This window comes from Stigmatopora nigra, chromosome 19, assembly GCF_051989575.1.
Source record: "Stigmatopora nigra isolate UIUO_SnigA chromosome 19, RoL_Snig_1.1, whole genome shotgun sequence".
NCBI classification, from domain to species: domain Eukaryota; kingdom Metazoa; phylum Chordata; class Actinopteri; order Syngnathiformes; family Syngnathidae; genus Stigmatopora; species Stigmatopora nigra.
The window spans coordinates 855,001-882,076 of NC_135526.1; the positions used below are offsets into that span (position 1 = coordinate 855,001).

Below are 27,076 nucleotides of genomic sequence, written 5' to 3' on the forward strand. Positions count from 1 at the left end.
GGTCAAATGAAGGCGTGATTGTTTTTATCCAAATGCCTTAAAGCCGTACGCGAAATACTGTTCGGAAGGATACTTTTGAAGATGTATCTTCCCTTAAGGTTCTATTTAATTAAATGTCAATATTGAATAAGATGTCTGCCTACAGTTATTGATAATTACAAATAAGGGGAATTATTAATGAACTTATCACTATACAATTTCGTTTTTTAAAGAATAAAAAGCCTTAGTCATTACCAAAAATAAACAAATAGATCAAGTGGTCAGATATCCCCAATATTACTGTAGAGAGTGTCTTTCCACAATTCGGATATTGGTTTTATGACAAATGGTCTATAAAGCAATTTTCGCATTGCAAAAGTCATCATTTGAGTCGTCTTCTTTTCTGTCCTAGTGCGATCTTTTAAAAGATTTAAAAACACTAACTCGATTTAGAGATATTATGAATGCAAGTGGAACTATATCTTGAGAGAAACTTGCAATGTAGAAAACGGGAGAATTTCTTACCTTTTCGGCATGCGTCGAGTACACAAAATCAATCAGCCAACAACACTTCTTGGTGAACTTCTGTTCATGTCCTTGAACAAACGTGTCTTGGTTGTACCTGAAACAAATTAGAACGTTTAGATCATGCGATTTAAAACCTGAAAAGACGTTTACAAACAATACAAACCATACATCGACAACCACATTTCTCCATTGTCTTTTCCGGGTTTCACTTCCTGGTCAGCAATGTGACGTCAACTCAGGGAACGCCCTCGACTTTTTAATATAATAGTTTGAAATGAAAGCCTGGTCTTTTGGGATGCTACGCCCTTATATCAAACCAAAAGCCTTTAATGTCATCATACACAACTGTGTATAATGAAATGGGTGAAATATCATTCAACAAAAGTGCTCTTAAATGGGTCAAAATGGTCAAAAGTTTGCACTTTGATGGGCCACGTTTGAAATCGGTCCAAAAAAGTCTTGAACTGGTTCTTGACAGTTTATACCAGGCAGGGGATGGTTTTGCAAAGGTGACAAAGGCACATACATAGGTGTCAATGTTGTAAAACATTTTCTTTTAGTTGTTTCTAAATATTTGTAATCAAGTCTTTCCAAAAATGACTATGTAGAGTGGCCAGATCGTGGTGTAGAGGTTAACTCACCTGTTTCCCGTGTAGGCTGCTTGGGTTCAAATCCCAGTTAGAAACATTTTCTTTAAGCTGTTTCTATATATTTGTAACCAAGACTTCCCAATAATGAGAATATATAGTGTGGCCAATTCGTGGTGTAGAGGTTAGCTCACCTGTCTCCCGTGTGTGTAGCTCACCTGTCTCCCGTGTGTGTGGCTTTGGTTCAAATCCCAGTTGGAAAAATTTTCCTTTAGTTGTTTCTATATATTTGTAGTCAATACTTTCCAAAAAATACAATTTCAAGTGTGGTGACATCGTGGTGTAGTGGTTAGGTCAATGGACTAACAAATGGGCAGTTGAGGATTCAAATCCCTGTTGGGAAACATTTTCCCAAAATTGTTTCTATATATTTTTGTAATCAAGACTTTGCAATAATGACAAAGAAAAGTGTGACCAATTTGTGGTGTAGAGGTTAACTCACCGGTCTCGTGTGTGGTCTGCTTGGGTTCGAATCCCAGTCGGAAATCATTTTCTTTAGTTGTTTCTATATATTTGCAGTCAAGACTTTTGAATAATGACGGTAGAGTGTAGCCAATTTGTGGTGTAGAGGTTAGTTCACAGGACTAACATATGGGCAGCTGAGGGTTCAAATCCCTGTTTGGGAAATATTTTCCCAAAATTGTTTATATATATTCGTAGTCAAAACTTTCCAATAATGACGATGTAAAGTGTGGCCAATTTGTGGTGTAGAGGTTAGGTCACTGTCTCCTGTGTGGGTGGCTTTGGTTCAAATCCCAGTTGGAAACATTTTCCTTTAGTTGTTTCTATATATTTGTACTCAAGACTTTCCAATAAGAACAGTAAAGTGTAGGCTATTAGTGGTGTAGAAGTTAGTTCACTGGACTACCATGTGGGCATTTGAGGGTTCAAATCCCAGATTGGAAACTTTTTCCTTAAGTTGTTTCTATATATTTGTAGTCAAGACTTCCCAATAATGACAAAGCAAAGTGTGACCAATTCGTGGTGTAGAGGTTACTTCACTAGCCTACCAAATGGGGAACTGGAGTTCGAATCCCAGTTTGGAAATGTTTTCCTTTAGTTGTTTCTATATATTTGTAGCCAAGACTTCCCAATAATAAGAGAGCAAAGTGTGGCCAATTCATGGTGTAGAGGTTAGTTCACTGGACTACAAAGTGGACAGTTGGGAGTTCAAATCCCAAGTGGGAAATATTTTCCCAATTGTTTCTATATATTTGTAGTCAAGACTTTCCAATAATGATGATAAAGTGCAGCCAGTTTGTGGTGTAGAGGTTTGTTCACTGAACTACCATGTGGGCATTTGATAGTTCAATTCCGAGTTTGGAAACATTTTCCTTTACTTGTTTCTATGTATTTGTAGTCAAGACTTTCCAATAATGACAGCAAAGAGCAGCCAATTTGTGGTGTAGAGGTTAGTTCACAGGGTCGCCATATGGGCGATTGAGGTTCAAATCCCAGTTTGGCAATGTTTTCCTTTAGTTGTTTCTATATATTTGAAGCCAAAACTTCCCAATAATGAGAAAGCAGAGTGTGTCCAGTTCATGGTGTAGAGGTTAGTTCACTGGAGTACAAAGTGGACAGTTGGGAGTTCAAATCCCAGGTGGGAAGTATTTTCTCAATTGTTTCTATATATTTGAATTCAAGACTTTCCAATAATGATAGTAAAGTGCAGCCAGTTTGTGGTGTAGCGGTTTGTTCACTGAACTACCATGTGGGCATTTGATGGTTCAATCCCCAGTTTGGAAACATTTTCCTTTACTTGTTTCTATATATTTGTAGTCAAGACTTTCCAATAATGACAGCAAAGAGTAGCCAATTTGTGGTGTAGAGGTTAGTTCACAGGATTACCATATGGGTGACTGAGGTTCAAATCTCAGTTGGGAAATATTTTCCCAAGTGTTTCTATATATTTTGTAGTCAAAACTTTCCAATACCTACTTGTTTGTTGGTTCTAAGATGCATTTTAGATAAGTGCCATGTTTCTGTCACCAAGGACAGCAATTGTATTACGGACTGAAAGTATCCCTCGTGATGTTCCAAGATAATCGGATTGAATCCCTTTGAGATGAAGACCAAAATGGACACTGTGGATTGAATAAGACAGAATTTATGGCCAAGGTAAGGTCAGGAGGTAAAAAGAGGAAGTCAAAACAAACAAACAGCAGAATTTTCTCGGGATGAAGTCAATATCTTGCCGTCAGGTCTCCGAGAAGGGAATGTGCATGCCAAAAATACAAAAAAACAGGTCTCAAAGCAGCTTCAAATGTTTGCAAGTGGATGCACGAGTGACATCGACATTCATCTTCTCCAAATCAAGACGAAAAATCATCCGGTGACATTTCACAATTCCACAAAATGTCTACAATTACCATCCTAAAAACCAGCGATTGTGCTTTTCTAACCAAAGTAGAACAAACCATACGAGGACAAGATGTACGTCACCGAGTAAAACATTAACACTGTCACATACAATTTCAATTTGAAGCACTTTTGTGGCAGTAAACAATGCGCAAACAGGTCTGGAAATGACATTTAGCATTTAAAAAGAAACAAGAAACACTCACTTACATGGTGTGCCTGAAATCTTACTTGTGGAGTGTCTGGCTGGCCCTTCTTCTTCTTTTTTTGTTTGTTTTTTTAGGCCCTTGGCTGACGCTCAGCCACAATCAAGTCCACAGACAGAAGCTTTAGCACTAAAACAACATGAGTTGAGAAATGTCAGATAGAAAAAGAGCATGTTTTTTTTGTGCAGCGTTTGAGTCTTTTTCTCCATCCAGCCCAAGTTTTCCACCAAAGCGGATCTTCACTGAGGGTTTTCTCAGCTTCTCAGCAACTATGAGAAGAGAGAAAGATCTCACATAAGATGGGCACGATAAAAGTGTTTTGGTTATTTTGTCTTACCTCATCTACACTCACAGGTTCCACCTGAACCCGAGGTTTGATCCTGGAGTTTTCACGAGGTATAAAGCTGGACGCCACGGGCCCTTCAGCTTCCCTCATAGCTGGATCTGACGGGAAAGATGGTGGATTACACGAGGAATCACCCATTGTTTGATTGGAAATGATTTTTTGCTCAATGAAAATTCCAAACCAGTCAAACCACAATACCTGAGTGCTCTTTACTTTTTCCGTTTCCCCTTTTCCCTTTGTGCCGGCTCAGACCGTCTTCCAACGGAGACGGCGCCTGTCCAATCCGCTGAGTCCCGGTGCTTCCTCGCCGTCCCCGGACTTCTCCGGAACCCATTCTGGGTAAGGTGGCTCCCCTTATGCTTAAGTCGCTATGGGTCATGTGACTGGGGAAGTTCAGCGGCATGAACGAGTCTGCAGGGATAAAAAGAGTGATTTTTACAGTCATCCCTCGATTATCGCGGTCAATGTAGAGCAGACAGGGCCGAGATAAGCAAAAAAAAAGCAAAGTTCACGTATTTTTTACCATCATTGAAGGCATCTTTGGGATGATAGCTCGTCTGCTGGGTCTGCTTGGACCTCCTGGGTCTTTTCTGCATCACGGCGGGACTCACGTTACTGTCCGTGGACACGGGACTGCCGGCTCGACCTGAGATTTGGTGGACATAAAAAAGGATGATACGGACCGGAGCAATTGCAAAAATCCCGGTCGATTGGACACGTGGTCTCACCCGACTGGTCGCCGGCAGTGGCGACGTCTGGGCAGCCTTCGGCCTGAGCGAAATCTCCGTCGGTGAAGAAAGAGCCTTCGGAGGTGCTGACCACGCTGGACCTGCCCGACGACAAGTTTTCCTCGGAGGCGGAGCCCCAGCTGTTGAGCATGGACCCCGTGCTGGAGGCGGGGGTCTGTTCCAGACGGCGTAAAAGCAGCTTGTGCGGGGAGTTGGGAGGCAACTTTTGTTTGTGCAGATGGTACAGGTTTTCATCAGCTGCTATTTCCTCGTCTCCACCATCCTCTTCTTCCTCCTCCTCATCTTCCTCCTCCTCTTCTTCTTCGTCCTTGTCCGTGTAAAGGGGAGTGGAGCTGCGTTTGAAGGGAATATAAAGAAATACTTACATGCACACTCTTAGATGCTTTATTTACTCCTTTGTGGATTGTTGTTTTTCTCAAATTCCATTTATTTGATTGAAGTCTCATAGAAGTACACCATACTACACTGCGACAAAATAGTACCTTATTTTATAGACTAAATGTCTCTTTTTAAATATAATATGGCTGAGCCTGATATGTTTTTTTCCCTTTTCTGACTACTGAAAGCCTCTTATGATATTGTATTTTTTTGGGGGCGCTATCGACATGTGAAAAACTACTTTAGTGTATGCTTGTTGAAATCATTTTATGATGGAAATGGTCACCTGAGGTGCTGGATCCCATTATGGACAACCTTGCTCATCATTCTCTGTGGGGATGACGTCACTCCTCTTATTGGAGGAGTCGGGCAGACTTCGGATCGTTTTTCTGGATCAAAACTGGGAAGAAAAAAAAGAGTTTGTCTACTATTTATTTTATCAATTTTGCTTGCCCCTTATTTTAGCCATTTAAGCTTTTGCAGGAATCATTTCTTTACAAGAATTTAGTGGCTAAACACGAACAATATTAATACTAATTTAAAAACAAAAAAGTCCACCTCTTGTCCATGGGAAGGCTGTACTCATCTCCATTCCAGGCTCTTGTATGAGGAGGAGAAAAAGCATCTGCCCAAGTCACCGCAGCATGTTTTGGAGTTCGGTTAGCTCGCGGTCCTTTCTTTTGATTTTGACTCCCTGGGAAACGAGAACAAGCGTTAAAAATGTGGACATATTAATAGACTTCTACGTAGAGCACTCGTTACCCGAGGTGCCATTACTGCTCCGGTCTGAGCCTCCCGAGTTGTGGTCGGCGAACATCTTGAGGTGGACTAAACCGTCATTTCCTGCTGGAACATCTAAAAAAATATAGTAGATGTTGAAATAAGTGAGCGCTTGTTTGACACGCATGCTCCACCATTTTACCTTTATTGAGAACATTTTGCTCGATGATATTGTATTGCATCTGCGTGGCCATCTCTTTTGGTAGAGGAGGCGGGTTGGGGGGCAGATTCCAGCAAGGCATTTCCATGGGGTCGCTCGTACGAGCCTTGTTTTGAATGCTGGCCTGAATCAGTTGGGTGGTGGCGTAGGGGATGGGTTCGTATGGATCGCAAGAATCTCCTCCGGGACTGGCGTAGCATGAGTTGGAATTGGGGAAGGCTTGGAAGTCGTTGAGCTTGTCGCCCAGGTTGACGTCCGTGTAAATGGGCGTCTCCGAGCAGAGCTTGTCGTCCGGATGCTTTCCGTAGTTGGCGATGCAGTCGGCTAAAGAAAACAAATGAGTTGGGGTAAAAAAAAAAAATGGAATTGTGGGAAATCTGGCACGAGAGCTGACCTGGCCGACTATAGGTGGTCATGTTGCTGTCCGTGGTTCCGTTTCCATTATTGCAGCAGTTGATGCTGCAGTCCTTGTGATTGGCGCAAGTGTTTGGCCAATTGTCCGGCAGCCACAGCTGGTTTAGAGGTTCCCCCACGCCCAGAAGGCCAGATCTGTAATACAGGGGGTCTGTCAATCAAAAGCTGCAGCATATATTGTCTCCTCATAGTTTCAACTCGACAAACGGCCCAATAATAGATAAACATCGCCTCCTAGTGTCTCTACAAGTCATCTGCATTACAATTCCAAAAGACAAGCCAAATGCAACTTGCCTGCCAGCTCCACACGTAGAGTCTCCTCTTTGATAGGCGACTGTAAAAGAAGGAGGAATAGCATTACTTCAACTTAAAATCTCTTCTTAATAAAATCCCCATTTCCAATGAGGCCTTTTGCAAAAGCTCTGAAGTTGGAGTGGCAATCCATCCTCATATTTCCATGACAACACGTCATATATTCTACTTTTCACACAAGCCAAGTGAGCATAAAGTACTTGCCTGTCGGTGTAAAGGTAAACGACGGCACTGTGTAGAGAAAGACAAAAAAAGCGCATTAATACAAGCAAGCAATAACAAAAATGACTTTCCCCTGCGTGCCCACCATCCAAATAAATCCCACTCTGATTGGAAGATTAAAAAGAAGCCCATCGATCATCCGTGTCTATCCGAAAAGGTTAATCACAGACTTGAAGAAGGAAGATATAACGGCAAAGGTAATGTCAGGTCCACATAAACACAGCGGGGACCCAAAGGACACAAACATCTAAAAGGTCAGCCTTTAAATGTCTGTCTCGGCGCAAGTGGCCGCCATTGACGGCAATAGGCGTCATGTCTTTGACCGCATTGTACGTCTATGGCGGAAAAGCAAAGGAATATGGACAAACCCTTTCGAATGCCGGTGTAGGAGCTGCTGAGGCCTCTTCTCTTCTTGCGATGACGGTAAAGCCACACGCTGAAAATCATGAGGACGCACCAGCAGGTGGCGCCGATGCCTGCAATAAAGGCCGGCTGCTTCACCACGTCAGAGATGTGTGTCAAGGCGTCCTTTCCATCCTTCAGATTGGTCATTTGACCGGCGGAATCTGAGACAACGCAGAGAGAGATTAGACTTTAGAGATGGAGCAAAATCCACAGCCGTATCCGTGTGTAGATGAGCCTCACCAAACTCAAAGAACTTGACCTTGCTCTTGACCCCGGCTCCGGCGGCGTTGCTGGCCGCCACCTCCACGCTGTAACGTATCCCGGGCGCCAGGCCCGGAAGCAGAAGCGAAAAGGTGTAGCCGTCCACCGACTGGTTGACGTGGTAGCGACTCTCATTAGCCAGGCACCAGATCTGTCAAATACAAGGCGAAGATGACAGTGATATCCCTTCTCCAGCCCCTCCAGTGGCGCCCCCAAAGAAGACGGCTTTAAATTGAAAAAGCATCATTCATTCGAAGCCTCACTGGAGGCTTGTCACGTACTCACGTACCTTGTATTCCTGAATGACGGCCGCCTCCTCCAGCACGGGAGGAGCTTTCCAGGAGATGAGGATGGCGGTACTATTGGCATGGCTCTTTGTCACCGTAACGTCCTGGGGCGCTTGCTTCGGCGCTATCACAAAAAAATAGATCGATAGGTCACCTATGAACTGCTAAATTTAATAGTAGCATTCAAAATCAATGTGCTATTGTCATTTAAGCTCTGTTAAGTATTCCCTTTGGCTGCAAGTGAAATGGAAATGCTAGGATTTGAATAATAACTAGGCAAATAATAATCAAAACTGGGACAAAGTAAACTAAATTCAAGTCAACAGATAGACAAAATGCTACTGCAAAAAAAATGAAATAAAAATGTACCTTCGTCCAACGTTCTGATGACTTTTACGTCACTGTCGGCTCCCTGGAATTCGTCAAAAAATGGCCGCACTTTGAATTCGTAGATGACGCCGCTCTTGAGTTGACCGATCACCACGCCGTCTTTATGTGGCGCCCGTACGTCCAGGACACTCCAGTGACCCTCGGGTTGGCCGTGTTCGGCCGAAGGCCTGTACAAAACTTTGTAGCCTTGGATGTACAATGACTGCTGCTCTACCTAGTGTCCAAAAAAAAAGACAATCTCAGTTCAACAGAAGTCCCCCAAGCGTAAAAAAAAGCACGGTACTCACGATCCAATTGACACGGACGGCAGAGGACGACACGATGGCGGGTGTGTTGAGGTGGATCACCACGTCGGCCAATTCCCTCTGAATGTGACGTGGATCGGCGCCCTCGGCAGCCTGAGCGCTATCTTTATTTAGAAATTAATTTTTTTTAAGCATAGAGGATTAATTGGCAAAATGATGTTCAAATCCACAGGACATACCGAGAGTCCGAACGGAATCGGAGATGGCGCTGGGGTCGCTGAGGCCGTACGCGTTGACCGCTCGGATCATGAAAAGATAGACGACGCCTGGCTTCAAGTTCCTCAGGACAAAGGTGGGCGTCTTCACGTGCTCGGCCAAGGTCACCCATCGGCTCCCCAAAGTGTGACTGCGGCGGAAAATCAAGGTGAACATTGGATCTCGAAACACTGTAAAATGAAAGGCTTCTTCCAACCTGAAGGCTTCTATTAGGTAGGACGTAGGTGCGGCGCCGGCGTCGGGGCCGGGTTTCCACGAGAGCGTGACGGAGTTGGCGCTGACCTCGCTGATCTCGGGTTTGGATGGGGCGCCGGGTGTCAGGTCGGCACCCACGGGCCGATTGTTCTGGACGACAACTCCAAACTCTGATGGTGCAGAAAACCGGATTCACTGTCATTTTGGATAATGAGTATTTTCTTTCAAACGTCTAGCCGTTTCATGCAATTCAAGTCTAATTTGTATGCATATAAGCCATACTCTTGATTCAGTCATTAATGTATTTTAGCTAGAAATATGCATGAAAATACAGTAGATCTTGAATCAAGTATGGTAGGTGTTCTTGTAGTTCTCTTTTTGGTAATGAGTCTAGATTTTGTGCATCCTTCTGTCCTTTTAATAGAAGTAAATAGACAAAAGCTTACCCTGGACTTGTAAATGCGCAGTCCAGGAGGCTTCTCCGTTGGGACTGGACGCTACACAAGTGTAAAAACCGGAATCCTCCAGCTGAAAAAAAAAGAAATGATAAATTACATGTTCAAGGGATCCTCGTGAAGAGACGTCTACCTTTGCGTGACGAATCTCAAGCGAGCCGGTCTCCGCCACGTCCAACGGGGCGCCATCCTTCTTCCAGTGGACGGAAGGGGACGGCGTGCCGGCCGTTTGGCAATTCAACACGGCGGTGCTGTCCATGGGAACCGTCTGATTGACAGGGCCCTGACGAATTATGGGTGGGGGCAGTTCCGAGCCGGCTGAAAGAGAGAGAGAAGCAAACCACGAGGTCAATGCATCCGGTCTGTGAAAGGACAAACAAACAAACAAAAAATGTAAAAGAAAAGACTGCTGCAGAAACATATTGAAAGATGAGAGACAGATTTAAAGGTAGAGAAAGGAAAACAAAAGTCAAGCTATCCCTTCCAGCAGAGCCACTAATCATTCATTGGACAGCAGGTATGGCGACGGGCAAAAGCGGTCGGAGGCAGCTTCCAGCACAAAGATAACACGCCACTTTTCATTTTGAGGCGCGGCCAAATGCGACGGGGCTTCTAAATAAATAAGACTAACCAAAAAGTGGATGGAAACATGCCTTGAAAAGCGCCAGAGGTATTAGAAGACACTGCTTATTTCCATACAAATGCGGCCTTTCCGAACGGGAATGGAACCACAGCTATTAAATCACAGAAAAAGAGTGCTTTTTGGGGACACCCCACGTTTTTGGTCCCCTGGATGCCTGCGTTTTCATTCTAAAGTGCTGTGAGGAATGAAAGCTCCATCCCAGCTCCAAAGATGTCAATATTGAGAAAAGCCTCAAGCGCTTTCTTTTATTCATTTCAAACGTGCAAATACGGAGAGAAGCCAACTTGCGCTTCATCCACGCCGAGACCGGCGCTGGTTGTCGTGGTGGCTAATTACCGGGGAGGGAATATTATTATTTTTTGCTGCCAGACCTTCCAAGTTAAAATTAATTGGACGACAATATTCAAGGGATTACTGTATATGTCTATTGAATTGACATTGTTCTTCCCATATATTGCCATATACTCCCTGAAATGATTCCTTACACATTTACACATTTTCTTCCTGACGACAACGACTTGGCAATTTTTTTTCTTTTGGGCAATGACATATATATCCTGAAAAATGATGAAATACTACTTTGAGTACTCACAGTCAGTAACCTCCAGCAGCGCCTTGGTGATAACGCTTCCGGCAATGTTGAGCGCCTGACAACTGTACAAGCCTCCGTCGGATTGTTGAACATCGGTGATCGTCAAAGTGCCCATCTGGGAGACGGACAGCCGGCTGAAGGGTTGCGGCGCCGAGAACAAGAGGCTCTGCGGGGGAACCGTACAACACACATTGGTTTATGTGAGGCAAATCTTTCAAAAGCGGAGGAATCTTCTCACCTCGCTGCCCTCCCTCTGCCAGAAGATAGCGGGCGGCGGGTTCCCCGTGGCTTCACACTGAAAGCTGAGCGTCCTGCCGACGGCCGCCACCTGATTCCGCGGCCGCAAGGCGAAGGCGGGCGGCACTGAGGGGGGGAAAGAGAGGCTCACGATCACAACAAACGGCACAAAAGATGCCAATATTTACCTGAACAGAGCTAACCGAAACATACGGTGCAAAGGGGTGGCATACGTGGTGCTGCCGGATGATGGTGGGTGAGAGTGAGAGAGGGATGGAGGACAGACTTACCCGTGTGGACTAGAATGGAGTAAAAAGACAAAAAAGGAATGAGTCAGGAATGAGCCAAAAAAGTATGACGCCAGGGAGCACTTGATGGAAGTGGGGGAAAAAAAAAGAAGAAAAAGTTTCTAAAGATGTGGGTGTTTTTTCCACTGACCGTGAACAGTGAGCATGGCAGATGTTTCCGACTTCCCAACCATGTTCTCCACCACACAAGTATAGGAACCCTCATCCGAAGAGGTCACTTGGCGTACGATCAAAGTGTGGTCTTCTTGGATTTCGAATCTAAAAGAAAGGGCAAAGGTCAAGTGATGGGGAAGGACAGGTGGAAACGATCAAAAAAGGGGCATTTTTGTTGTTTTTTACCTTCCCTTAGGCAGCTCCGAATCGTCTTTCCTCCAGCGGACGGTGGGGACGGGATCACCTTGAACCGCACAGTAGAATTCCACGCTGCCGTCCGCTAACACCACCGCGCTGCTGGGCCGCTTCAGAAATGTCGGGCGTTCTAAAAACAAAAAGAAACAAAATAATTTGACATCATTACAATGAAATGAAAGAAAAGAGACAACAACAAAGTATGCATTTAACAAAAAAGTCAAACGACAACATAAAAATGACCATGAAATGAAACAATAAATCTTAGACAACGCAAAAAAATGCTTGATAATGAAATCAATCAAGTGCATTGTGCAAAATATGATAACATTCTAATCTTGTTTTGACAATTGATCAAAAATGGATACTGAAAGTTGCTCTTGTTGTGAGACAGAAGCAACTTTTAATAACGTTTTTTTCCCGTTGTTGCCAGATTCTTCACATTGCTGTATTTCACTGCAGCACTTTTATTTTTTAGTTGTTATTTTTTTACCTCTAGCCATAACCTCCTCCCTCATAGATTATTTGTGTTGTGCTCCATTCCCGAGTATCTTGACCTTTGGATGCATTCTGCAAGATTACTCTCACAGCCTTGAATAGCTTGATGCGGCGGCTTTAGACTGTGGATTCCACACCCCACCAAGGTCATCTCACTACCATGCTGATAAGAGCTCAATTCCGATGGGAAATGTTCAAAAAAAAAAAAAGAATCTACGTGTGTGTACGTGCCTGGGCTTGAGAATTAAAGCTGGAGGCTTTTAGTTTGGCAAAGGTAAAAAAAAAAGACAAACATTTTTGATGCTTCCAGATTGGCTGTTTTACATTGAGTATAGCAAACGAGATTCGGGTTTAGAGTCCGGACTGAGTAGAATTTACCTAGGACGGTGAGTTCAGCAATTTCGCTCTCCCGCTCGCCCACCATGTTGGTCCCGACGCAAATGTATTTTCCGGCGTCGCTCTTCCTGCTGTTGGTGATCATCAGCTTTCCGCCGCGGATCTGAAAGCAAAGCAAACAGAGGATTTACACAGCTGTCTTTGCACAAGAGCCCAACGTGATGGCGACGTGCTTCATTTGTTGCCGTCGGCTTCGTCACAAAATGTACAACAAATGGGGCATCACAACATTTATGCTTGCCGCCAGAGTCATGCTCTTTCAACCCCAATTTGTGGTGAAACAAAGCTATTCTTCCATCAGTAGAAGCATTGAATCAATCTGTCATTGACGGCAATAGAAGTCAAATCTATTTTTACTTTGTCATGAGCATTTAACTACCAATGGCAGCCAATGGGTTAATATTAGTAAGAAAAGAATGAATTATTAAGCAAATTACTCTTTTTATAACCTTCCAAACTGGAATTATGTATAATTTTCCATTTTTAAAGTAGGATTCTAGCTTTTTACTTGTAAGAATATGTATCTCTTAATCTTAGCAAGGTCCTTTTTTTCCTTGAATATTTTTTTTAAAGAAAAAAATGTTTTATATAATTTCTGTTGTCCTCAATTACAGCAAATAAGTCCCTTTGTTATCTTGGTAAACATCCGCTTTTGCTTTGGAAAAAAAGCCAACATATTTACATGGTATTGTTACAATAAATGCTTGACACTCAATTGCATTTTTTAGTACACAATAGCACAAAAGCAGCCATTTCATACAATAGAAACAACCAGACAAGGTCTTTTCCTGCTGCAAGACGGCAGACTTTTTTATAATAATAATGCCTAATCTATTCAAGGACAAGCTTCTCTTTAGCAGAGGTTGAGAGGTCAGAGGTCAAGGCGGCCTGCAGGGCCGTGGCAGAGGGTTCAGAATTATGCTTAGCGGCTACTAAACACCATATATCGATTCCCTCATTAAATCCACGCCGCTGGATATACGTCCAATGCACGCGTACAGTTAAAAGCGACAATTTAACTCCAAAGTAGACATTTTTCAGCGTCAATCCCAAAAGAAAAGGCCTGATGCCCGCTTTTTTTGTGGTGCTTACATCATTTGGGACCCCCATTTTTAGCCGGCTTCAATTTTCTTTGAAAAGTAAACGATGTCTTTTAGGTGAACTCTGGTGGCAAAGTCACATTTCCATAGTTGGGAAGGATAAAAAGAGGAGTACAAAGCAAAAGGGAGGCTTTGAATTTGCCTCTGCGGTGCACGCTTGTGATCCTCGGAATGGCGGCAAGCTACTCCGTCCATCACAACCCCCCCCCCCCCCGGAGAGACTCAAACCTGTCAGCCGTCTCAATGAGCTTTCAAACCGGCGACCCATCAACGCACAGTGGATATTAAAGGCACGATGCAATCAAGTTTGACTCCCGCCGCGCAAGAGGCGTTGAGTTGGACGAACGCACTGACCGTGATTCGTTCTTCTCGGTCGTCCAAGTTCAAACCATTTTTTCTCCAGGAGATGGTGGGCTCGGGATGTCCGCGGGGTGGCTGGCACTCCAAGACGGCCGGCTCCCCGACGGCGACCATCACGTCGACGGGGTTCTGTCTGAAGTCATCTCGTAAAACTGAAACGAAAGACAAAGAAGAACTGTCGATAACAGCGTTTGCACATGGCGCCGGCAAAATGAGACTTTTGTAATCTTGCATACAGAAACGTGTTAACTAAATAGACACTCGCCCAAGACCAGAAATCACCCAGACATGACCAAGACATTTGGTCTGCTACCAGTAACCGAGACAATCCGGATTAGAGCAGAAATGAGTCAAACCAGCTCAGTTTTTACAGAAAATGTACATCAAAAACTCCCATACTCAATTTGAAATGATAAAAAAAACTATAAAGTACAGGAAAAAGGTCTAAGTTAACAGGTATGGCTTTGGTACTTGGCATCCAAATTCCAGCTATCTCTTACAGTACTACAAGTACTACTGGGAAAGTGCAGAAATGGCGTAAACATAACAAAGGAAGCGTTTTGTGAGCTTAGGACCATTGGATGAGTGTCGGCGGTCAGGCAAAACGATCACATTTCCCCCAGAAAGGAGCCCGCACGCACAAAAAGGCGCTGGCGGCTAGAAATGGATGGAGGTGGGGACAAAGCCAAGTCGGGTCCGTCCAAGCGCCCACTGTGATTTGTGGTAGTCATTGGCGGCTCCTTCTGGAGCGCAACATGTGTCCGCAATCTTCCCCAAATACGCCCGGCTAAAAATACGCCGCGAGATGTTCTGATTGCGCCCAAAAAGCTCCAAAGGACGCCAAAGGAATTCCGAGGTCTCCATACTGATGAGGTGAAGAATATGCGGCCTGAGTGACGGCTCTAAAGCCTTGCCGGGGCTTAAATGACATAAATGGCGGGGATGAGAAGCCGGACCGGGTTGAGGGAACTCAGCCAACATTCCTGCATCCACAAAAGGGAACGCCACAAGAGTTGTGTTGGGGTGAAAAGACAGGAAACAATGAGGAAAAGGCATAATCGCTCCCAGATGGAGGCCAACGGAGGCTTTTCCACGTGACAGTGGGCCGTGTCTTTGGGGGGTTACGTTCTACCGCCGGGACGGTGACGGGCTGACCGGCAGAGATGACGGACGGTGGAGTGTCGATGGAAAACAGCTGCCTGAAACATTCCTTTTCCAACCCGGGCCAGCGCCGTTATGTCACATGACGAAAGACATTCTTGGTGGGAGCCAAAAACGCTTTTTTTTTTTTTAATGCATTGTGTGGTTCTTTGCAAGACGTTCACTTGCAACCCCAAAAATAAATATTATTATTTCATATGTACAGTATTTTTGTCACCAAAATGAGGAGAGTATAAGAAAATACACATGTAATCCCTGGCTGTAAAACATGTAGTATTTTAACATACTGTAATAGTAGAAGCACCATTTTTTTCCTTTCTCCCGGCTCGTTTTGCTCTTTTCAGCATTCCAACACTTTTGTCTTTGTTTTTGGTTGAAGGGCCTCCCGAAGCTAAGCCCGTCTGCCAGTTTCGGTGGAAGTTTCGGACCCGCGGCTCTCTCCATCTGATCTCCCCGCCTGGCCCACTTCAAAGCCATGGCCCTTGGCCTCGCTTCCCCGGATCTGACAGCGTCTGACTTGTTAGTCCCGCGGAGGCTAAGCCTACTGCGGGAGAGCGCCAATAATCCTCTGGGCACAGTCCAAGCGGACCAAAGAGGAAGACCATCGAGGCCACGGACAGAGCACAAGCAGTACTCTAACTACAATAGTAAAATACACCAATCGTTCATTGCGTGAGGTTGCCAGACGCAGTCAAAACTACTCTCAATGCTGTATTCCCAAACAAAACGACTCTATTTTCTGAGCATTTGAAGTCCGAAAGTACTTTTTTTTTGGAACCCAATCTGAGAATATCCCAATCTTGGTTGGAGCAAAAACCAGATCCACTTCCTCAAACAAAGAGACATAAAAGGTTCCAATCCAAGCGCCAATCATCTGTTCATCCATCTGTTCGTTAGCACGTTCTTCTCTAGTGTTGGTAAATACAATTTGTAATGGACATAAGGCGGCTCTTTAATTGTTGTTGTATTAAACCAATTGGCAAGTTGAGATCTTATGTTTTTTGCGCCAAATTGCAGTATGTATTCTTTTTCTCGTGCACGTTTGCCGACGCTTGAAAACGCGGCATAAAAATAGACGTAATGTTCGTGCATTGCAGCGGCAACCACCAGAGAGGCAAGAGAAGCAAAAATAGCTTTGGCAGGTGCGTGCGGGAAAAATGCTGCTGCGCTTTTGTTCTTCACGCATCATCTCAACATCTTGGAATTCGAAAGAGAATAGCAAAACAGCTCAGAAAATTAAGTTGAAGTTTGGCATCTACTACTGGCAACAAGATGTTCTTTGAACTTGATGTAAAAGTCATCTCTTCCCATATTTACTGTTTGGTAGAAATGGTAGAATCATTTTAATATTTGCACTGCTCAAATCTAGACCTAACAAAAGATCTCTGACTATACTTTAGTCCATTTCCATGGACTGGTAAGCATGTTCAATTCTACAATCATTTGTCAGTGCTTGGACTTTTGGTCACCGGTCTTTTGGTCGCCAGTCAAATTGTGACAGAGAGTTTACTGTTGAAACCAGCTATCAAAATTATATGCATGAGAGAGTTTAATATCTAAGTACTGTTGAAAACAGTAGATATTTATATATTAAACTCTCTCATGAATATAATTTTGAAAGCTGGTTTCAACAGTACTTAGATATTAAACAGTACTTCTCACATATTATAATTAGTTACAATGAAAAAATGGCTCTTGGATAAAGAATGGTAAAAAAAATGATTCTGAAGCACTAACCAACATTTAAAACATGCAACCAAATACACACAATCCTTGAACTTCTATCATTCTATCATCCCCCAACCTCCTCCTCCTCCCCCATGTTTCTCCCTCCTCCATTCCTTCCCCCTCCACCTCCCACCTGTCCCTTAACCAACTCCTCCCCTCTTTGAGTGCCCGTTTCCCGCGGCAGAGTCAGTCTGGGGACCCAAAGCTTCGGGAAAACCAGCTGCTCCACAAACAATTCAATATGTGCAGCCCATAATGTAGCTGGTCAAAAAGGCTGCAGGCAGACATGCACACACACATACACACACAAGTTTAGCTCCTTTGCGGGTGTACGCCGAAGCGAACAAGAGATTATCAGCGGCAAGCAAGCAAGCAAATCCCTTAAAGAGCGACCATCCTTACACATACAAATAACAGATAGAGTCCCGGTACAGTCTCATAACGATGGCACGTGAGATTTGTAAAACACACACACACACACAAACAGAGGCTTCCTGGAGACATACGCTACTTGGAAAGGAAACACAATTCCTCGCCTGGCTTCCCCAAGCTCCAATATTTGAATATTATTTTCAATGGAAATATGGGCGAGGGAGGGAGGGAGGGATGGGGATGGAGGGGGGATGTGGTCCTGAGGCAAACCAAGGTTTTTTTGCACGGGTAACTGACAATATTTCAAGTCAATTAATTCACTGGTGAAATGTCGGGTTTTGGGATTTCTGAGCTTGGCAAGTCTATTTTTTATTTTAAGGGAATTTTATCTGATAATTAAATTGTCGAATCTACAGCAAAATCATATAAAGAAATATTTGTTTGCAAATGGGTGATTTTAGTTGTTGATTACTACTACTAAGAACTTTTTATAGTGTTGTTTTGCCCAAAAAATATTATTTTCTTCCATGTTGGGCAGGTTCCACATCATATTTATCTGATAATGAATGTGTAATATTTATATATATATATATTCTGGTCAGAGGCGAATCTCCTCTAAAGTATTTTATAGACATTCAATTCCATTTTTTTTGTCTCTTTTGTTAGTGACAATATACTGAAATGTGTAACAAAAGAGGGATGCTGAAATGAACGTGATGGAAATATGTTAAGAAATACGCCATGTGAATACAGTGTGAAACAGAAAAGGATAATAATCGATGCTCAGTAGGCTTACGGAAAATCTAGCCTTGTTACCTTTAAAATGTGTTTTATTATTGGAGGCAAGACCTGATATCTTGCTGACATTTTATCGGAATCCCGCCGTAAAAAGACAATTGTTGTCGAAATGTAGGCGCTGAAATAATATGGCTATCGGGAAATGTACGCCGGTGAGAAGGAGAATAATAAGAAGGTACAAAAGCAAATCAAGTCTATTGTGAGTGGTGGAGAGAGATAAAGGGCGCAGTATTAAAAGGAAAAAAAACATAGCATCAACCTTTCACCCTCTCATTAACGTTATCCCGCCAAAGCAGAGTGAATTGTCATGAATAAATCCACTTACAAGCCGTTGAATGACAGAATTTACTTTGACAGTGGCATTACCATCTCAATTACGGCCGAACACTGCAAAACATACCGATTGTTGGAGTAATTGGCAACATTAACAAGTAGATAAAATGGCTGACCATTTTTTTTTCTCTCACCGAGACAGAGAAAGAAAAAAAAACAGCGTTCCCATTAATACAGAGAACGAGAATGAAATTCCCCACCGGCGAGATCAACTGGGATGATAGTATGTTGGCTTTTTTTTGTAAAAACAAAGGAATTAAAAGTGCAGACAGCAGTCAGCCCTTGAGCCAAATGTATTCAGGAATAGAACCAGGAGCAACCTTTGTTTGAGGAGCGTGACCGCAGTGGAGAAAGTAGAAAAAAAATAGAGATACTACGTCCTCGGGCAGGATTGAAAGTTCAGTTAATGAAAAAGGTTGTAGCTTGGTGAGGAAAGTTGGTCAAAAAACAACAGAAATTGACTACAAGGTGAAGGTTTAAATCTTATTCTACTTGTATAAAGACAATAAAAAGCATTGGATTTAAGTCAATAATATACTAAAGCCAAGCTTGTGTTTGCAAATATTAAAAAGGAGTTGACGTTTTTGGAATAAAATGCAAACCTCCGGAGGGGCGCCGGCGAGGGAGCGCACCTGCGGGTCACCAAAAAAGGCGGTGGAGAGAGAAGGGCGAGGACCAAAAAGGCGGAGGAGAGCCATGTGACAAAGACAAAGACAGGCAAGAATGAGAGGGAAAGAAACAAACACAAAAATAGAGACAAAGAATAAAGGAAAAGCTAGCTTCAATTGAAATGATTTACAGCCACGCAGTAGTTAAATTGCTTGAAATATGAATTTATCTGAGGGTTCAGGTGATTGCAAGTTTTCATTTGGCAAAGCTGCAAAGAGAAGACACATGTTCCCAGGGACATTTACATGGTAATGTGTCCTCAAGTGGTGTGTTGTTTCGCCACCGTCATCAATCTAAGGGACGATTCAACACCCAAGAGAGACAATAGAAAGAGACTCTACCACAAATAAAAGCACATTGCACGGAACTAACGTGGTTTGCCGGGATGTCACTATCGTCCTTATTCGGTGATTTACTTACGAATAAGAAGAACAAATGACTTCTTTCGGGGTTATTTGTTCATTTGAAAATTGGATGACGGACCTCACGATCACACGAGGTAATATTGGGCTTAGATGATTCAATTTGTAGAAATCTAGGGAGGAAAATCCCCTATATACAAACAAATTTACTTGGATGGTGAAAAGACTCTATTAGGTGTAGTTGAGTCTTTTTGGCATATAAATGGACGCCAGGATAGAAATGGAATTTAATGAAAAGCTTGTTTGGTTTGGATGCAGGAAAGAAGTCGGGGAGAAACGAACACGAGGTGAAAGATGAAACGTTAATGATCTCTCCGGGGAGACGGGGGTCACCCGCCAAAGGTGGCAATATTGAGATAGCGTACCAGTAATTACAAGCCTCTACAAACGTCGCAATCCTTCTATCCACATCAGAAAGGAGATGAAATACAGAGAACGGCAGATAGGAGCTCCAGGGAGGGATTGGCGTTTCCTTTGAGATGTTCTGCTTCTCAAAAACTGAAAGTCACAGTCCAGAAGTCCGACCAAAAGTGGAGGAACCATTCATTGCCAATAAACAACTGCCACAAGAGAGACCCCAGCTCATTTTCCTCCAATTTTGAGCCTAAACAGATTAGATTAAAACTTATATGGGAAATTTCCTGGGTTGCAGTAGCAAGACAATAGCGAGTACAGACACAGAAGACATTGTAGACCTAGTTAGGAAAAACTGGAGCCAAACAGAGGAAATCCACAACATAGGGACCTTCTGCAGACTGAGAGAGAGCTGAAATAATAATAAAATATCCTTCGAGCCCCAAATCAGGACTAACAAATATACGACAACACACCATTAAACCTTCTACTCTTCACCTCAACCTGTTTTTTTTTACTATTTGCTTATTGGCAGGCTTTCTGCAAGTTCCTGCTTTTTCGTCATCTCCCTAATTATCCAGCCGGGCTAGGAAAGGTAGCCCGGACCATCCCCCCCAAAGCCTGGCGGACCCGGCGAGCGAGAGACCCCGATGAATAATTTCACGTTTCTCTCTCCTTCTTTTTCCACGTGTTCTCAAATTGATTATTGTACAGAAAGCCCAGCTAAGAGAGCAGCCCGCCGGGTAATTTGTCTTTCTGACGAGTATCGTCCAGGCCGAGGTGTGTGGGGGAGGATGGCAAAGGGAAAGGCAGGATGCTCAAAGTGATGGGCAAATGCAAAAAAGGGGGGTAAAAAAATGTGATTATATCCCACTGCCGTTTCGAGAAAAAAAAGGTTAGCTAGGAGTTGTAGCCCCGCTCTTGCTTTTGATTGCCGATTCTGTTTGATGTGGTGGTCTGAGGCGCATTTACGCACTTGTGGCGAGTGGACACTTGTTAAATGCTATGCAAATAAGCCAAGCGGCTTTGAAAAAAAAGGTCCACTTCAGAGAGGTGTTGACGCGCATACCAAATAGCTTGAAAAGTCCACAAAATTCAGCAAAGACGGCAAAAGAAAGCCTTTTCCTTTTCCAAAGTTTATTGATCGTTACCACCTTAATTTAAAAAAATCTTCCAACACAAAGCTCCTCCTCCATTGCAAGACTAAATTCCAACATATCAACAATGGCTGGCTCTAGAGGTGACTGTGTAATTTTCTTCAAAAAGTACGTGTGCTGTCCCTTATTAAATAAATCAAACTTAAACATTCAAAACCCATCGACGTAAACGAATGAAGAGTAGACGTTGCATTATCGATCGTACAAAGTATTTGGAGTTCAAATCCTGCCTGAAAAATGTGTGGAACGCTCTACCAATTTGGGTTGGGCTCGTAAAATGCCGAAAAGTTCTAGCGTTGCAATTCTGGTCCAAGCTTTGAAAGTGTGAGGGAAGCCCCACCTCCCGCATGCACACTGTACCCCCCTACTTTACTCGCTTTACTCGCTTTCCATTCTTCTGCGTGTTGGAACTTCAAACCCTTGTTCTTTGTTTCCTCCGAGCGATGGCGCCATCATTTCTCAAAGCTTTGCCATCGCTGGATTGCGCTCATTTCTCCTGCTTTAAACCAGATGTAAAATCTTTCAGCGCTGCTACATTTTCTTTGCTCTTCTTTCTTTTTTAAAAACAAAGGGGGTGCAGGGCCCTTTTTTGACGATCCTGTTGTGCATTCTCTTGCCCTACCCCCATAAAAAATCCCTAACAAAATCCATGTCAGCAGAATACCACAACAGAACAGCACCATGGTTTTATAGTTTCCTTCAATTTAAGACCAAATTCAAAAGAAGCCAGAAAGAAATGTAATATGTTAGAGAAAAATAGGCTTAAATTGGATGCTCAATTCAAAGCCAAAGATAAAATAGATGACATTTACATTTTTCCCGTTTTGACAGAAAGTGGGCATTTAGCAAAACATGTTTATATTATTCAGGTTTGAAGTGTCCTTGACAGATAGAAAATGAAGATGATTTAGTATCTGGTGTTATATTTCCAGGAAGGAGCATCACGGGCGAGTCAATTAATCAAGTGAAGATGTGTTGAAATTGCACTTGAGAGCAGCACTATATAAAAAAGGTGGCCCTTTCAAAGATTACAATGCTTGGGCTTTGACTGCAAGATGAGATATTGATTAAACAATTTAGGCTAAACGTAAAAAGTGCAGTCCATTAAATAGCTAAGTATTGCTCTTTTTATTGAGCTACCTTTAGTTTGGAGGGAAGCATCTGCAAAATGGATGCTACTTCTTGTCACTTGAAAGGAATTGCACTTCTATCGACGTCCACATTCGCTCAAATCTCTCCTTTTTTTGCTGTCGTTGCGATTGGAACACTGCTTCCCACTTCAAATGCTTTATATGTAAAATGAATGACAAGTTCATTGAAATTCATAGCAGGTGCATCAGGACTTTTTGACTTAATAGAGGGGGGAAAAAATCAACACGAGTGTCTCGATGGCTGTCGAAAAAGTTGCGGAAAATAACTAATCCATCCATGCGGTACTAAAAGGTCAGTAGAAACAACAATAAAAGGCAAAGTGGTAAATAAGCGGCCAACACTGGCGTGACGGACGACCCAATAAAGAATGGAAGAGTGGCGATATGCGATACTCCTTCTCAGATGAGCACCGACAGAGATAAATTGAGCGACTTTCCAATTATTTGTTGTTTACGTCACAGAAGACACGCTGTCACGCCTGGTCTATAAATCTCCATTCCGAGTACACAACAGCAAATCTACCTGCAGATTATTCTTCTAAACAGCAGCGCCTAATTAGGCGTGCTGTTATTTCCTGCGTAGCAAGTGTGAAATGAGCCACTCCTACAAAGAAGAATAGCAGAAGAATAGCCAAGAATAAAATCACCTTGACTTCTAAAACTATAATGTATTCCTAGTCCAGGAGCACATTTGAACTGCGATAAGGCGAGAGGAAATTGCAGAGAGAGAGGCTTTCGCTGGTGTGGAGACGGCGAGAGTTTGACCAAATGCATGCGCAGGTCATGGAAATTGACCCCAACTTGGGTAGAGGTCAAAGTTAGTTCGCACACAGACTGACGGAACAGAATAGTAGCAAATTTAACGACCTTTATCTCATGTTTGAATTAGAATTTCATACTGCATAGCATTTTGTGCTGAAACTAATGCAAGAACTCGTTTAAGAAATTCAACAAAAGCCAAAACCATCTGAGAACAATGAAGACTACAAATCAACTGCATTTAAAAAACGTACAAAAAGAACAAATAGTTATAATCCTAAACCTGAGTTATGCTTTGTTATTCCAAATTGAAATACCCTGTTGACCCGAATATAAGACAGTGTTTTTTTGCATTGAAATAAGACTTATATTCGGGCCAACAGCGTCGCAATTTTCTATTTACCCAGCAAACTTTTTCGGGAACGTATCAGTTATGCGCCGAACACAAACAGAATAATTTTCAATCATTTGCAGAAAACAAATCTGCAAAGACTCCATCTGATTTGCCAATTTGGTCACATTAGCTGACAAAACGACAACGTTACTTACCGCCGGGCCGCCGATGGCGAATGACTGAGTATCTAGATTTAATTAGTGCGGCACCCAGATGGATTAAAAAGGAAACAGATAGTATGTCACATTCCTACCTGGTGACAGGCAAACGCCGCATGCCTCAGTGGAAAAAAAGGAGGATGGCTTCCTAATCAGACCATTCCTTGCCGTTGATTTAATTGCTATTAGCAGCGGTGCGAGGCGAGAGACGTCGAGGTTCGCTTCTCGTGCCGTGTTTAGACAGCTGTCTTGACGGGAGGAGGGAAAAATGGCGCATAATACATGCTAAATCACTTTAAAAATCATCAAGGGTGATTAACATACTGACAAGTTGGCGGGAGGCTTGACTCAAGAAATATACTTTATGTATATCATTTACTTTACTTCACGTCTTGTGTTGTAAAAAATGTATGTTGTCGTTTTTGTCATCATCTTGTAAAAGTGTTACCTGAATTATGCGCAAGAATATAGAAGATATGAAGAAGATAGTTGATAATTACCAGCGAATTACTGTACTGTATTTTTTCCCCATCTGCCGCCCAATGGGAATTTGTGCAAAGCTTGTTGTTTTAAAGCCATGCTCGACTTCCTCTTCATTTGGCTTATTAGCTTCACGTTGCAGAATGTGTCGGAATTAATTGGCTTGGCTGATGCACGACTACTTTGGCCTATTATAATATAAAGCTTTAGAAATGTTTTGCAGCAGGCGCACATGGAAATTTACAGGTGAGTTTGCAATGTTGGAATAACACCTTATTACGCTCGACAGGAGTCTATAGTGACTATAGGTAGGCCATACTTAATGGCGGCCATTGAAGCGTGATGACAAAGCCTACACTACACGTTCCTGCCGTGGACCAGCGTAGAGTTTTTGCGCATACGGCGAATGGGAGTGATGGGGATGGCAATGAAATATGGCAGGCCGTACATACTATAAACATGGCGTAGCGCATTCCTACTGTGTGTTCATGGGAGTGTGAATCATTTTAAGCTTCACTAAGGCCGTCTCTTCATCTTGGTAAGCGACAGTGAGAAGGCATTACGATTTGCTAGCATCAAGTCCTTTAAGTATATTTTTTAAAGAGTAAATTTGGGATTATTTGGGTGGCTGCTCGCATAAATAATGAGTAAGACAATATTGCTATTGTCTCTGCATGTTGTAAATAAAGTTCTAGAGTAGGACTGGGTATACGATAGTAAAATAAAAGTCTTCAACTGTAAATAAAGGGGAACTTGCGATTGGACTGTCAATTAAAATAGTGATCTTGAAAAGTGCCTTGCAATTACAGTAGGCAGTGACAGAAGACTGAGTGGGGGGGGGGGGGCTGCTTTTTCTACACGTCTGCTGACATTTTGGAGCAAGACCTTTTACAGATACTTCATCCTGGAAGATATCAAGGTAGACATTTGAAATATGGCCACAAACAACTGGCATTATGAATCTTTCTTTGTATGGGAGCTTTCCCTGCGCTATTCCCAAAAATCGTCTTTTTATAGAAAAATCTCTGATTGAAACACTCATTTGTATATTTTCATGATCTTATTTTCCCCTGATAATGACAAGAAGACTGTGGATGTGCAAATTAAGCATCACAAACACAGAAGATGACACTTTGGTGACTTGTGATTAAATCTCGCATTAAAATTAATGGGAAAAAAATAACGAGCAGGTATTTTTTTCCTTCCCCCGCCCGCCCACCACGTCAACACGACAGTGTGCAAGCCAGATAGCACTTAAAAGGTAACACACAAACAAACATAAGACTAGCCAAGAATACATCTACACTACATGCAATATAAAATGTATCTGAAGTGAAATACCAAATGTTTTTCCTCTATTTTGTTTCAGGGAACGCCCGTGGCGAGACATGGCTTGGTGACCAAAAGCTTTCAGCACAACAGATGCTCGGCGGCTCCGAACCTGCCTGAAACATGGCCGGTTATTCCCGCGAGGGAAAGATGAAGCCATGCTCTGCAAACAGGAGGATAGCAAATAAGCAGCAAGTAGGTTTCAAGCGTAGAACGTAGCTGTGCTGTGCTCCACCGCTTTGGAAATCTTCCCCTCATTATTCACTATTTCACCCAGGAAGCGCCCCTCTTCCTGGCTCTTTGTTCTCCATGTTGCTTCATCTTATAAAATCTATACGTATAGTGCAGGCGGCCAATTAAAGGCAGCGGCCATGTTAAGCAGAAGGAACTTGACAGCATATACGACATGCGTTACCTGTTTCATTTATAGACTGTCCGGCCTTCGATAAGCACAGTGACAATTGCCTTCACAGTTATGGCCATCTAATTGTGGAATACAGCATCTCATACCTGTCAACCTCGGCAAATTGCTATCCTTATTAATGATTAAAATTGCTCTTATTAAGGAATTAAAAAAAAAAAAAACGTTCAAATAGGGTGCACTTAAAACTCTAAAATTTTGTCCAAAGTGGACGGGGTGCCCTATAAGTATGCACTAAATTCAAGTTTTGATAGATGTCGCTGTATGATGTTGACAGCTTGACTGTCTGGGTACATTGCTTGCTGACACACTATATTTTTTAGTGAAAAGGAAGCAGATATCATGCTTAAATCATGACATTATTAGCAGTCAACGATGACGTTTTTGGCTGCAACCAAAATGGGTAAAACCAGATCAGTTTTACAAAAAAAATTAACATAAAACGTACAAAAGTTGTTATACAATGTGAAATGATAAAAAAAATACGAGAAAAACTTATAAGTTGACAGGTATGGGATGTTGTTTTCCTGGAAATTTCTGTAAGTCATTTTTGTGGGCCTTTTTCAAATGTACTTTGGCACACTTTCTATATATTTAAAAAATTAATCAATAAAAAAGAGAGACAACATGACTAGTAGACTAATCTGACTCAGCGCAAATAGAGTTCTACTGGAAACCGATCAAGTGTCAAGACTCTGACCAGCACTGACTGTAAAATAGAGTGTAGAGATGGAAAATAAAGATTTGGCATCGGCCAAAGTGCATTTCTCCAAACAATTACACTAAATACGTGAACCATGACAAATGATACCGAAGACGGTTTGGCACGAGGAAGCAGTGGGAAATTCGGCAAGGATAACGTTGCGTGCACACAACTACGCTAAATTACTCTCCAAAAATTTATCCTGTGCTGACATTTGCGGCCTGGAAAGCAGCAGCCCAATTTTTATGTAACTCTTGTCTTTCTTTGTCAGCAACTTGTTCTTCAGGGGAAAAAAAAGACGGCAAATAAACTGATGAGCATGTGAGACTACCATTAACTTTCGCATCACCGCCCATCCTATCCCATAAACCTCACCTCAACAACATTTATTTTCCTACGGTGGCAGTAATACGGTTTTATTGACATCTTGTTTACCCAGCAAAGGTAAAACGCCATCTCACTCAATTCTACCGATTTCCCATGATTCATTAGACGTAGCGATGCAAATCCGCAGGCAAAAAAATCCTGAGCAAACAGACTTTTAAGGGTTGGCGAATTGAATAAAAGGACGATAAAATGGGAGTCAATAAGAAAGCTTTTTGGGTGATGTAC

The 27,076-nt window shown here is 42.7% G+C and overlaps 1 protein-coding gene and 1 long non-coding RNA gene across 4 annotated transcripts in view; both read right to left on the bottom strand.

The window, feature by feature from the left end:
- The window catches only part of LOC144212389 (uncharacterized), a 2,978-nt gene extending 2,214 nt beyond the window's left edge, over positions 1-764 (bottom strand). Inside the window, exons 1-2 of one of the 2 annotated variants that reach the window (XR_013329758.1) lie at positions 676-764; positions 505-601 (exon numbers count right to left, since the gene is read on the bottom strand). This is a non-coding gene — a long non-coding RNA (uncharacterized LOC144212389). Of the gene's footprint in view, positions 1-504; positions 602-670 lie in introns of both variants that reach the window. The other variant, XR_013329759.1, reaches the window with a different exon arrangement.
- Positions 765-3,245: 2,481 nt separating this feature from the next.
- The window catches only part of LOC144212387 (roundabout homolog 1-like), a 41,589-nt gene continuing 17,758 nt past the window's right edge, over positions 3,246-27,076 (bottom strand). For both annotated transcript variants that reach the window (XM_077740218.1, XM_077740219.1), the window contains 27 exons: positions 14,070-14,227; positions 12,598-12,718; positions 11,713-11,851; positions 11,504-11,631; positions 11,067-11,191; positions 10,829-10,994; positions 9,727-9,911; positions 9,585-9,666; positions 9,140-9,308; positions 8,907-9,073; positions 8,710-8,831; positions 8,402-8,636; positions 8,035-8,156; positions 7,725-7,896; positions 7,448-7,645; positions 7,062-7,088; positions 6,840-6,879; positions 6,526-6,680; positions 6,114-6,455; positions 5,954-6,046; positions 5,750-5,885; positions 5,478-5,591; positions 4,793-5,145; positions 4,588-4,710; positions 4,263-4,475; positions 4,056-4,162; positions 3,246-3,987 (listed from right to left, as the gene is read on the bottom strand). In XM_077740218.1, coding sequence (XP_077596344.1) covers positions 3,973-3,987; positions 4,056-4,162; positions 4,263-4,475; positions 4,588-4,710; positions 4,793-5,145; positions 5,478-5,591; positions 5,750-5,885; positions 5,954-6,046; positions 6,114-6,455; positions 6,526-6,680; positions 6,840-6,879; positions 7,062-7,088; positions 7,448-7,645; positions 7,725-7,896; positions 8,035-8,156; positions 8,402-8,636; positions 8,710-8,831; positions 8,907-9,073; positions 9,140-9,308; positions 9,585-9,666; positions 9,727-9,911; positions 10,829-10,994; positions 11,067-11,191; positions 11,504-11,631; positions 11,713-11,851; positions 12,598-12,718; positions 14,070-14,227 — 4,007 coding nt within the window. In that variant the 3' untranslated portion in view covers positions 3,246-3,972. The remainder of the gene's footprint in view (positions 3,988-4,055; positions 4,163-4,262; positions 4,476-4,587; positions 4,711-4,792; positions 5,146-5,477; positions 5,592-5,749; positions 5,886-5,953; positions 6,047-6,113; positions 6,456-6,525; positions 6,681-6,839; positions 6,880-7,061; positions 7,089-7,447; positions 7,646-7,724; positions 7,897-8,034; positions 8,157-8,401; positions 8,637-8,709; positions 8,832-8,906; positions 9,074-9,139; positions 9,309-9,584; positions 9,667-9,726; positions 9,912-10,828; positions 10,995-11,066; positions 11,192-11,503; positions 11,632-11,712; positions 11,852-12,597; positions 12,719-14,069; positions 14,228-27,076) is intronic.